General features: G+C 37.3%; 1 protein-coding gene across 9 annotated transcripts in view; it reads left to right on the forward strand.

Annotated features, from left to right (window-relative positions):
• Nucleotides 1-13,044, forward strand: part of WNK1 (WNK lysine deficient protein kinase 1) — a 154,998-nt gene that overhangs the window by 67,856 nt on the left and 74,098 nt on the right. For all 9 annotated transcript variants that reach the window (XM_021001477.2, XM_078156046.1, XM_078156041.1 and 6 more), the window contains 2 exons: nt 9,779-9,999; nt 11,655-11,812. In XM_021001477.2, coding sequence (XP_020857136.1) covers nt 9,779-9,999; nt 11,655-11,812 — 379 coding nt within the window. The remainder of the gene's footprint in view (nt 1-9,778; nt 10,000-11,654; nt 11,813-13,044) is intronic.

Raw genomic sequence — 13,044 nt, forward strand, 5'->3', positions numbered from 1 at the left:
ACCGTATCTATGAAGCATTCTTCTGATCGGTCATTTTAGTTTCCCTGTCAAAAAGTAAAATAAAGCTAGTCTGATGTGACCTGTCCTTAATGAAGTCATGCTGCCTCTTTGTAATCACCACTTCCTCTATTAGATACTCACTGGGAATAAGCATAGGGGCTGGGCCTGTGATTTCACTGGTATAAGGAGCGTCTGGGAAAGGAAGCTGTTTGTACTAATTCAGGTTAACCACTTTTGCAACTTAGAGTCTAAAAGAGCTTCCTAGACCACTGAGAGATTAGGTGACTTGCCCAGGATGCCATCTAGTTTGTGTTAGAAGCAGGATTTGAACCTAGATCTTCCTGACTTCCAGGCCTGTTCCACAGTGCCACACTGCCTCTAATTGAATGAATGAAAGAAAAAGCATTTACGTACTTAACTGTTTACAAAGCACTGTGCTGAGCACTGGGAATACAAATAGAAAAGCAAGACACTGATATGAAATGCTCAGTAAGTAACCATCCACTCTAGGATATTCTTAGGAATCAAGCTCATACTCACTGTCATGTAGTTTGCAGACTGTCAACTTCCTTTTTTTTTGTTTTAAATTTATGACTTTTTGGCTACCAATCCTGCAGTTCCTTTCCCATTTTCCATGATTTTTCCTTCAGAAAATTTAAATTTTATTTTTAAATTTTCATTTTCAGTTACAAATTTTCCCTCCTTCTACTCTCTCCCTCACCATTGAGATGGTAAGAAATATGATACTTCTTATACATATGAAGTCATTCCATGATTCTTCAAATGTTGATGGCAGTACCTTAACAACCATTTCTTTTAATACCTTAGTAGTCATGTCTGCCAGGTCTTTTAGGTGCTTGAAAATGTAGTTCATCTTAGCCAGAGAACTTGGATGAGGGGTGGTGATGTTGGATTTAATGACCTCTAAGATCCTTTCTAGCTCTAAATCTATGATGTCATGGACCTAGGATTATAAAGGTAGTAAGAGAGCATCTAGGTGCCCTCAGTGAATTCATTAAAGTTAATTGATGAGTTCCACATCAGATACCATAGCTTTTTCCTTTCATCAAAATTGTTTCCTTTGTATTTTCAAAATTCACTTGTTTTTCTTGTTGTTGGTCTTTACTTAAATATTTTCTATTCCCCACCCCCACCCTGTTCCTCAATTTCCTGATATGAGTATACCATCCTCCACCACTCTGTTACCCTTTATCTATCCTGCTTCTTTTGTATAAGGTATGCCCATGTAGAGCACTGTTTCATTCAAGATATTCATCTTACCAAGTGTTAATAATTAGGAGGTCAAATTCGCCTACCTGATTTTGTATGTCTAGTCCTTCCCAGCTTGTTTTCTAAACCTTGGGTTTCTGTGTATAAACGTTTGAAGCCATGAGTTTTACTACTGGCTTTTTATCCTTTTTTGGATTCTGTTCCCTGTGAGGCTTTTGAGTATCTCAAGTACTTCCTCCTTCTATTAATTGTATATACTATATGCTGCCTAGCTTGGTAGATATACATAGGCAGTTTTTCTTCCCCTACTCTTTTTAGTTTAAGGCCATTTTTATTGGTTTGGAAAGATACCAGGAAAATGCATCATCACCAGGCTGTGTTAGCTATGCTCCAAACCTGGCAAGGAGTCTGTCATCCCTGTATTCTAAGCTGTGGTGCAGAAGTCCAGATTTCGTTTTTAGATACCCTCATTAGTCAGCTGGTCACTTTCTAAATCAGTTTTTATTTCTACATCTCTTGCCTTCAGTGGACATTAGTAAGAATAAAGCAATCTTTGTCCCTATATTTTTCGATTTATTTCATAAGGCTTTGTAATTTTTTACACCCCTTTTAGAAGTATCACTTTTGCCCTCGTGAATTATGAATCACCAAAAGTAGGCAGTAATCTGCTTTGTTCTCACTTACGTTTTAGATATTTTCCCAGAGAATCACATACTTCTTGAAGACCTTCAAGGAGAGAAAACCTATGAATCTCAAGGCAGCCCATTCCATTTTTGTATAGCTTGAATTGCTTGGAGATTTTTGCTAACATCAAGCCTACATTTGCTTCTTTGAAGTGTCCACCCATTGCTCCTGATTCTGCCCTCTGGTGCCAAAAAGAACATATGTAATCCCTCCTCCATGTGATAGCGCTTTAGATATTTGAAGATAACTGTAATATTCTCTCTGGGCCTTCTCTCCTCCTGACTAATTATACTCAGTTCCTTCAATCAGCCTTGATATTGTCATGAACTCAAGACCTTTCACCATCCTACTTGTTCTTTTGTTGAACACTTTTCAGATTACCAATGATTTTCTTAAATTTGTTGCCCAAAACTGAATATAGCACTCCACATGAGGTCTGACAAGGGCAGAGTGCAATAGTACTATCACAATACTCCCTGTTCTTGAAAGTCAGGCCTGTCGGTGTAACCCAAGATTGCATTACTTTTTTCAGCAGCTGTATCCCATTATTCATGATGAGCTTGTGGTTCACTGAAACTTCTAGATCTTTTTTAGAATAACTTCTGTGCATGCTTTTCACATCTTATACTTGTGAAGTTGATTTTTTTTGTACCCAGATGCAAGACAACCTACTTTTCCACCCTATCTCAATCACACACAAAGATGGGCATACCTTTGATCTTGCCATCTCCCATAAAATACACTACTTCCATGTTAATAAACTCTGAAATTCCCTTATCTGATCACAGTCTATTAACCTATTATCTGATCACATCTCTCCATCTCTGCCTTCCAAGTCCAGAGTCTATTCTTCATCTACATTGTGACCTCCAGTCCCTCAGTTCTTTCTGAGACCATTCCCCTTACACTGACTACACCCTCTTCCAGCTTGACCACTTAGTGAACCAGTTCAGATCTATATGCTCCTCTATTCTTAAGTCTCTTGCCCCATTATCATACTCCTGATCTTGCCTTGTCAAGCCACAGCATTGGAGCTCTCCTACCATCAAGTATCTTTTGCTTCTATACACATACACTGCTAAACAAACCTGAAGAAAATCACAAAACAGTGCTGATTGGTTCCACTACCACTATATGTCACATAATCTCAACTGGGCCCCTAGGGGCTAGGCAATCCTTTATACCTCCCTAATTAATTCGCTATCCCCCTAAACACAGTGGCTTTTCTAAATTTTTTCATTCACTTGAAACAACCAGACACTACCTACCCTCTCAGCTGAGAACTTCACCTCATATTTTATTTTAAAAATTGAGGCCATTTGCTGAGAGTGCCCACTTTCTCCTTTCCTCTGCATCTTACATGACTAAAATGCCTTCCACCACTTTCTTCTCTTTTACTTCTCTCACATAAGGAGGTAATTGTCCTTTCTTGTCAAGGCAAACTCCTTAATGTACACAAATGAATCTATTTACCCTGTCTTCTCCAGCAGATTACCCCAGATTGCTCCCTCTCTCACTTTACCTTCCTTTTTTCCATCTCTGTTTCATTTTTTTCCATCTCTACTGGCTACTTCCTGCTGTCTACAAACATGTCCCTGTCTCCCTTTTCCTCAGAAAAACCTTCCTTGATCTGTCCTTGCCTGCTAACTGTCATCCTGTATCTTTTCTACCTTTTCTGGCTAAACTCCTTGAGAAGGCCCTTCTATAATAGGTGCCTCCAATGCCTTTCCTCGTATTCTCTTTTAGCTCTAATGATCTCTTAAATGCCAAATCTGATTGGGGAGGGGGGTGCTACCCAGGCAATCATCATCCCTCTTGATCTCTCTTCAGACTTTGACACTGTTGACCATTTTCTCCTTGAAATTCTCTCTTCTAGATTTTTGTAATCCCATTGTATCCTGGTTCTTCTCTTACCTCTCTGATTCCTCCTCTTCCCTCTCCTTTGCTAGATCTTCATCCAGGTCATGACCATTAACTGTGGCCATCTTTTCTTCTCCCTCTACTATTTCACTCAGTGATCTCATCAGCTCCTGTGGTTTCTTTATGCAGATATTCTCAGATTTATTTGTCCAGCCCTAACCTTTCAGACATCTCAAACTGGATGTCCTATAGATTTCTTAAACTCAGCATATCCAAAATCGAACTCATTATCTTTCTGCTAAACCTGCCCCTCCTCCTCTCCAAATTTCCCTGTTACTGTCAAGGGTACCACCATCCTACTCTCTCATTTCTCCCAGACTGATAATTTAGGTATCATCCTGAACTCCTTACTCTCTTTTACCGTTTATATTCAATTCATTGAGAAAGCCTATCAACTTCACATTTGTAACATTTCTTCTAACAATTCCAACTCCCTGGCATAGGCCCTCATCACTTCATGACTAGACTATTGTTATAGCCTGCCTAAAGTTTCTCCCCACTCCAGTCCATCCTCCACTCGGTTATCAGTGTACTTCCTAAAGCTCGTATCTGTCCTTATCCTGCTACCCAATAAACTTCATTGACCTCTCTGTTATCTCTAGGATCAACTATAATATTCTCTGTTTGGCATTGAAAACCCTGTGTAACCAACCGCTACTTCCTTCCATTCTTTTTTCACCTTATACTCTCGAACCACCTATCTCTCAATCCAGTGAACCTGACCTTCTTGTGTTGTTCCTCAAACCACACACTCCGTTTCCCAACCCTGCTCTTTTTCATTCTGTCTCTCCCACACTTGTAATGTTCTCTCTCCTCATCTTTGCCATCTGGTTTCCCTGGCTTCCTTCAAATCTCATCTAAAATCCTACCTTCTACAGGAAGCCTTTCCTACCTCCCTCTGTTGATTATTTCAAATTTATCCTGTATATAGCTAATTGTACATAGTCATTTACATTAGGCTGTGAGCTTCTTGAGACCAGAACTGTCTTTTCTCTTTCTTTGTATCCCCAGTTCTTCACATAGTGCTTGACACATAGTTGGCACTTACCAAATGTTTTTTGATTGACTTATTTATCCCAATTGAGTTTCAACTTATTAGATTCATCCCAATAATTTGTCAAAATCCTTTTCAATTCTGTCTGACATCCATTCTGTTAATACAGCTGCCAAGCGCTGCATGAAGATATTTAGATATTATCTCATTTTATCCTTACAATAACCCTGTAAGGGAGGTACTATTTTCAGCCTCATTTTATAGTTGAGTAAACTTAGGTAGGCCAATATTAAGTTACTTGCAGTAAGTCTGAGGCTTGATTTTTAGCTCAGTTTTTCTTGACTGCAGGCCCAGTCCTCTATCCATTTTATTGCCTAGCTGCCCATAGTAATCACTTATAAATTATATAGTACTTTAAGGTTTTCAAAATGTTAATCTCTTTTGAAATATAAAAACTTACTTTGATTTATAGAGTTATTTGGGCTTAATTTAATGATAATTTATTGGAACAGTAAGAATAGAGAGTTGGTATAGCAATTATCTCAGCCATATTTGATTGTGAATTGACATTCCAAGCTATAATTGAAAGTGTTTTCCTTTGGTGGAACTGAAAAGACACAAGGCAACTAAAATTATATAGCAAGATAGCCCTCTAGTGGCTAGAATAAGTTCAAAGCATATTGAACGTTAATTGAGGTTAAATCCTATTTTGTCTTTGGGCTCTTAAACGTTTTCTCTAAATATGTCTGGAAAATATGTCTTCCTCAGGATTAGAGACTGGAATTGAAACAGAATTTGGACAGAGCCTTAAGGGAACATAGAAAATCAGAGTTAAAAATATTCCCTTCAGAGATCTAGCTCCTGTTCCCCACCTAACTCACCCCTCCAGGAAGGAATTATTGTAGGTCCTATGCAGGGAATGGCAATTAGGAACATCAAATATGGAAAGAATAGTTTGAGCTAATGCTGAAAAAGTTGGTTGGAGCCAGCTTATGGAAGGGGTCTTGAAAATTAGGCTAAAGAGGCAATAGAAAGATTTGGTAAGAGCTGTACATTAAGCATCATTCTATAGGGTGGATTGAAGAAAAAAATAATTCCAAAGGTTACTAACATTGCAATAGTTCAATGAAGAGTTAATGTGGGTCTGAATTATAGTGGTGATAGTAGAAATAGTAAGGAGTGGGGAAGATGTAAATGATGATAAAAGAATCAAAGGACAGTTGGATTGGGGGGATTTGAAAGGTAAAATGAGTAAAATATAGCTATGTTTATCAGCATGTTTGTGTGGAGAATGGTGGCACCATTTACAAAAATTTGGGAATCAGGAGAATTTAGCAGAAAGATTTCAGTTTTAGATAAGTCAAATATGAGGTACTGATGAGACATCCATGTACATGTGACCAGTTAAATAGATGTTAAAAAAAAATCTCATGTCTAAATAATTTTTAAGGACAAAATCCAAGCCATATGAAAAAGTGGTCTTGTGGAGAAAGGCCAATTAAAAGAACTTTGAAGCTCCACCTCACATCCATTAGATTAACAGACTTGACAAAAAAGCAGAGTGGTAAATGTGACTTTTGGTAGAGCTGTGAATTGGGCCAGTCATTCTGGAAAAAAATTGTAGGTATGCCTAAATGATTACTAAACTGGGCACTTCCCTCTGACCCAGTAATACCACAGTAAAGCCCGTACCCCAAAGAAATGAAAGGAAAAGGACCCATTATGTACAAAAGTATTTACAGAAGCTCTTTTTGTAATGTAAGAACTAGAAACTAAAGGAGTGACCATCAGTTGGGGAATGTCTGAACAGGTTGTTCTGTATGATAGTAATGGAATACTGTTGTGCTATAAGAAATGATGATCGATTAGAGAAATGCAAATCAAAACAACTTTGAGGTACCACATCACACCTATCAGATTGGCTAATATGACAAAACAGGAAAACGATAAATGTTGGAGATGTGGAAAATTGGAACACTAATGCATTGTTGGTGGAGTTGTGAACTGATCCAGTCATTCTGAAGAGTAATTTGGAACTATGCCCAAAGGGCTATAAAACTGTACCTATCCTTTGATCTAGTAATGCCACTTCTAGGTCTGTATCCCAAAGAGATCATACAAATGGGAAAAGGACCCACATGTACAAAAATATTTATAGCAGCTCTTTGTGTGGTGGCAAAGAATTGGAAATTGAAGGGATACCCAGTTGGGGAATGGCTAAATAAATTGTGGTATATTAATGTTAATGGAATTCTTTTGTGCTGTAAGAAATGATGACCCGGAGGACTTCAGAAAAACCTGGAAAGGCTTATGAATTGAGGTTGAGTAAAGTGAGCAGAACCAGGAGGACGTTCTACACGGTAACGGTCACATTATATGCAGTGACTAACTTTGATGGACTTATTTCTTCTTAGCCATGCAAGGATCTAAGACAACTCCAAAGGTCTCATGATGGAAAATGCTGTCCACATCCAGAAAAAGAACTATGGAGTCTGAATGCAGATTGAAGTATATTATTTGCTCTTTCTTTCTGTCTCCTTTTTTTGTTTGTTTGTTTCTTTCTTTCTCATGGTTTTTCCCCTTGGTTTTAATTCTTCTTTACAACATGACTAATGTGAAAATGGTGTGGAGAAAGAAATGATGAAAGGAACAATTTCAGAAAAATCTGGAAAGTCTTTTATAAACTGATGCAGACTTAAGGGAGAAAAACAGTTTAGATAGTAACAACAACATAAAGACGAACAACCTTGAAAGACTTAAGAACTGTAATCTAATTAAGAAATCTAATCTATGACCAATCATGATGCTATGATTAAACATGTTACCTACCTCCAGAGAAAGAACTGACAGACCCAGGTTGCACATACGTACATACACACACACATATGCATATACACATATATACATACATAACAGATATATCATAGCCAATGCGGGAATTAATTTTGCTTTACTATGTATTTGTTATAAAAGTTGTCTTTGTCATCCTCCTTTCTTCCCTCCCCGCCATGCGGGGACGTTCCCCCCTCCCCGACCCCAGCCTCCCTGGAGGTAGAGTAGGAGAAAAAGTAGATTTTTTTGTTGTTGTTCAATGAAAAAAAATTTTTTTAATGAATCTGGATAATAATCTTTGAAAGACTTCTTTACTGTGATCAACACACTGACTCACTACAATTCCAAAAGACTTAGGATGAAACATTCTATACCTGTTTTCAAATAGAGTACTGAGTGCAGGTTGAAGCTCATTTTTTTCTCTTTTTCTGTGTGTGTGTGTGTGTGTGTGTGTGTGTGTCCGTCCACTTCAGGTCAGAAGGAAAGTAAAGCAAATAATTATGCATCTTCTTTAACATCATTTCTATCAATAATACCATATTAGTTCCTAATGTTGAAACATTTGACAGTGCCAAAGAACTCTAGTGGTTAGAACTTTCTTTTCCAAACCTTTAGTAGCTACAGTTGCTGCAGCATTTGCAGAGGAAATTTCCCCTCAAAGGTTGCTCCTTTGCCCTACATCTGTAGGGTCCAGTCTGGAAGCAGGTGGCTACTGTCCCTAGGAGAGTTAGTCAACTGTTAAGTCTTTTTTTTTGGTAATTTTAAAAAATTTTTATTTCACCAATTACCTGTTAACATTCATTTGTCTTTAATTTGAATTCCAAATTCTCTTCCTCCTTCCCTTTTTTCTACCTCCCTAAGATGGTAAGCTAAAGGTTATATATGTGCAGTCATGTAAAACATTTCCAAATTGTCATTTTGTGGAAGAAAACTCAAACAACAACCAAAAATAGAGAAAGTAAAAATTAGTATTCTTTAGTCTGCCCTCAGTCTCTATCAATTCTTTCTTTATAGGGGGATAGCATCTTTCATCATGAGTCCTTTGGGGTTATCTTAGATCATTGTATTGCTGAGAAGAGCTAAATCATTCACAGTTGTTCATTATACAGTATTGCTGGTGTTGTGTATGATGATCTGGTTCTGCTCACTTCACTCTGCATTAGTTCATGTTAGTCTTTCCAAGTTTCTCTGAAATCATCCTGTCTGTAATTTCTTATACCATAATAGTATTACAATATAATAATATTGTATTACAATCATATACCATAACTTGTTCAGCCATTGCCTAATTGATGGGCATCCCCTCAGTTTCCAATTCTTTGCCACCACAAAAAGGGCTGCTATAAATATTTTTGTACATATAGATCCTTTTCCTTTGATCTCTTTGGGAAACAGACTTAGTAGTGGTATTGCTGAATCAGAGGGTATGCACAGTTTCATAGCTCTTACTTTGGGCATACTTCCAAATTGCTCTCCAAAGTGGCTGGATCAGTTCACAACTCTACCAACAGTTCATCTTGACAGTGGTAGGCATGATGGATGACTTCTCTGTAAGATTTGCTATTCTCGGTGATTTCTATGAGGGCTAAGCTGGAAGCAAGGCCAGTGGTTTAAGGGGCACTGCTGTTCTTGGAGCTGCTGGGCTCAGGGTACTGGACTGTCTCCACTAGGGTCTAAGGTGTGGTTGTAGCCACGATGGTTTAGCTGGCCTGGCATATGATGTCATCTGTCATGCTCATTCACGTCAGAGATTATCACATATGTGATTTGTTAGCTTTGCAATTGGGAGTTGTTTCAGAACTATCATCAACTAACCTAATCCATCCTTTTCACTTGAAATATTGCCAATTTTGAAGCAATTATCTGAGCATCTGATTCTTTTAAGAATCTTTTTTGACAATTTCATATTATATTTATAAGAGAAGTTAGACAATTTTTCTCTGCCTGTAATGAAATTAAATTTTAGACTATCAGTGTCACACCAACTTTTAAAGCCACTGTATCTTAGGAATATCATATTCAAAATATTATCTCTGTTATGTTAGAATTTAATGGAGTACTTCAAAGCAGTGGACTTTATAACATGAACAACTCTTTGGTGTTTGCTTTTTCTTACAGGTATCTAAAAAGGTTTAAGGTGATGAAGATCAAAGTTCTGAGAAGCTGGTGCCGTCAGATTCTGAAAGGGCTTCAGTTTCTTCATACCCGAACACCACCTATTATTCATCGGGACCTTAAGTGTGACAACATCTTTATCACTGGCCCAACAGGATCAGTCAAGATTGGAGACCTGGGTCTGGCAACTCTGAAGCGGGCTTCTTTTGCCAAGAGTGTGATAGGTATGTTTCCAGTGTGCCTTGGAGTCTAGCTGGCCGCTCTGGCATTCTTTTATCTAGAGGCTTGGTCTTCTTGGCATGTTTTTCATTAAGTAAAGTCAATTAAAAAAAATTATTACTTGAGTATATGATTATTTCTGCTTACAAGGAGTGAACTCTTGGTAATTGTGCTTCTAGAAGCTTTTTAAAAAACATCTTGGATAGTATTGATATTTCAAAGTTTTCTGTGGTGATCAAGTACTTTGAATTTTTTTGACTTTTGTTAAGCAATTCAGTCAGCATTTGAGCAATACTTGTATGTTGAGGAAGTACAAAATGATATTAAAGAAATGGAACTTTAGTTGAATTCTGATTTTTTTTTTTACTGTGTATCTAAATAAATAGCCCATTTGATATGTTCAGCATTTGCTGTGAATGCAGCCTGGTTAGAAAATATTAAAATCACTGACCAAATGGTTTTATTGACCAGTTTTTCTCCCAGATCTCTGGAAGGAGTTAAGAGTCTGAAAAAGAAAATAAACTGTCCGTATCAGTCTTTTGGAGCAAGAAAAAGGAGGAGAAAGCACTCTGCTGTCTCTAATCATTCTCTCCTAAAGGCATAATCTCAGAAGGTTGCCATAGATTTTGAAATGTTTTCAAACCAGACAACTTTAAAAATCATCTGTTTCCCAGTTAGATCAGATTTTTAGATGTTCTTGGAAAAGGACAAGTAGAACACGTGGATTACTTTTTACATTTGCAAATGTCACCACAAGTATTAGATATTTGTCATGCTGTCATTTTTGTTTTATTGTTAATAATTAATAGGAGAATCTCAAATTGAGTTTTCCTAAAATTGGCCAGAAAAATATTTTGTTTGACATCTTCAAATCTTTGGCCTCATTCATACAGTGTACAGTTCCCTGTGGGAATGCACTGTAATTTAAAGAGTCTAGGATTAACCTTCCTTAAACACACTCTCTTATAACTCAATCTCTCTGTATTTCTGAGTATTTTTTTTGCCTGTAGGATGCCCTTCACTATATTTCCTGTATCTGCAGTAGGCTTATAATGTGTACTGCAGGTGTGATGGTAAGTATATGAACAAAAGGGCTCTGGTGAGTGGCCTTTGTGGACAATTTAATTTTAACTAATTCCTTGCAAATTTTTATTGAACACTGGGTTTTTCATTGCAAGGCCTTTATAAAGTGGAACTGAACAGATGGAATATATGAATGGTTAAGAGACTAGCTGGTAATTTTAATCAGTACTACTGCTTGGCAGCAGAGGGCAGCAGGTATTTAGAAATTTTTAGGGCAGGTAGGTGTTATACTTCATTTGTAGCCTTGCTGGCCCCTTACTTTTTTCTCTTCATTTATCATCAGTCTGAGTTATATTCAATTATAGCCATGGGCTTTATCTTGATTTTTCTTGTTCATTAAACTCATTTATGAGGCAACAAATATTTTTCCACTCTGTTCGTTATTTCTCATAAAGGCCTTGCAGTGCAGGACACCTATTAGTTACATTGATGCAACAGACTTAAGTAGGGTTCCTCCCTCATTTTTTGCTTCTACTTTTTCTTTTCTTTCACAGGTGGCCCCCTCTGCTTCTCCCTGCGGTGAGTAACGTCTGCTGCCTCTGCTCGAATTGAGACTGAATCGTTCTTTTAATTTAAGGTACCCCAGAGTTCATGGCCCCTGAGATGTACGAGGAAAAATATGATGAGTCCGTTGACGTGTATGCTTTTGGAATGTGCATGCTTGAGATGGCCACATCCGAATACCCTTATTCTGAGTGCCAAAATGCTGCGCAGATCTACCGTCGGGTGACCAGTGTAAGTTTGCCCCTGCATTTTGACCAATTCTTGAGCTTTTGCCATGTAGAGCAGGGATCTCAGGATGGATGATATCGCTTGATACAGTAAAGAAAAAAGTAAGACATGCTGAAAAGTTTAGGAGAAAAATATTGAAGCTTTTGCTTTTAGAACAGCATTCTAGTGAATGGTTTTCCCCCTTTCCTCCTAAAAAAAAAAAACCCAGCTCCTACTGAATTCTTACTTTGCCCATTTATACTGGGCCTTGCTTGTATTCAAGTAAATCCTGATAGAAGGTATAGTATCACTTGGAAAACATAAAAAGATTACAGAAAGATCATCACTTTTCTACATTGCAAATATCCTATCTTTTATACCCCATACCTCACCCAGGAAATTCAGTTTGATAATTTTTTAAGATCTATAAATTAGATCTTCTGAAAAATAGCAAATTTTTAGGTTTTAAATTCAGGATATTGTACCCAAGATTTGCTTGTCCAGTTTATCCTCAGTGATTTAGTTTAATTCACTCAACAAACATATATTGAGCTAGGTGCTAGATCCTAGTGATCATAAGTTAATAGCTGACTAGTGTTTAAATTGCCCTTGGCTACAGTGGTCTGCTAGCAGGGCTTTCCAGTACTGTCCAGTTGAGACATTTAACAAAATCATTAGGTAAATAATTACAAAACAGGTGAGGTAGTGTTAAAAGAGGTACTGTGATTTAAATGCATGACAGAAAGCATCAAAATTAAACCACGTGATTCTACTAAATTTTTAAGATACTAAAAAATGGTAACTGTGGTAATGATCAACATTTAGATTTTCTAGCTAGTAAGAATAGTATTCTTACAGATCTTTAATGAGAAGGAAAAACTTTGTCATATATGGGTTGTATGTGTTGGCTTTGATTTTTCCAAAAAAGATTGGGGACAGGAAAATTTTAGAGGACCATGATCATTTTGATATATGAATTTGCTGGAAAATAAGGGGTGTGCCCTGTGAATAGTTGATTGTTTTTCATGTTTTATGTAGCATAGTTGCATATTGGTAGCTAGTGTTCCAGAATTAAAATTTTAACTGTGTTGCAGTATATTCTGGAATATAGAACAAGAGAAGTCTTATAAATAGGTTGCTGCATTTAGGTTCAAAGAATAGTAGGATGAATTGATTTCTGTCCCCCCCCCCCCCCCATTTACCATCTAAATGTTTTTCAGTTCATTATTCATTCAGCAATCCAGCAATACGTATCT

This window comes from Phascolarctos cinereus, unplaced genomic scaffold, assembly GCF_003287225.1.
Source record: "Phascolarctos cinereus isolate Bilbo 61053 unplaced genomic scaffold, phaCin_HiC Scaffold_1;HRSCAF=81, whole genome shotgun sequence".
NCBI lineage: Eukaryota > Metazoa > Chordata > Mammalia > Diprotodontia > Phascolarctidae > Phascolarctos > Phascolarctos cinereus.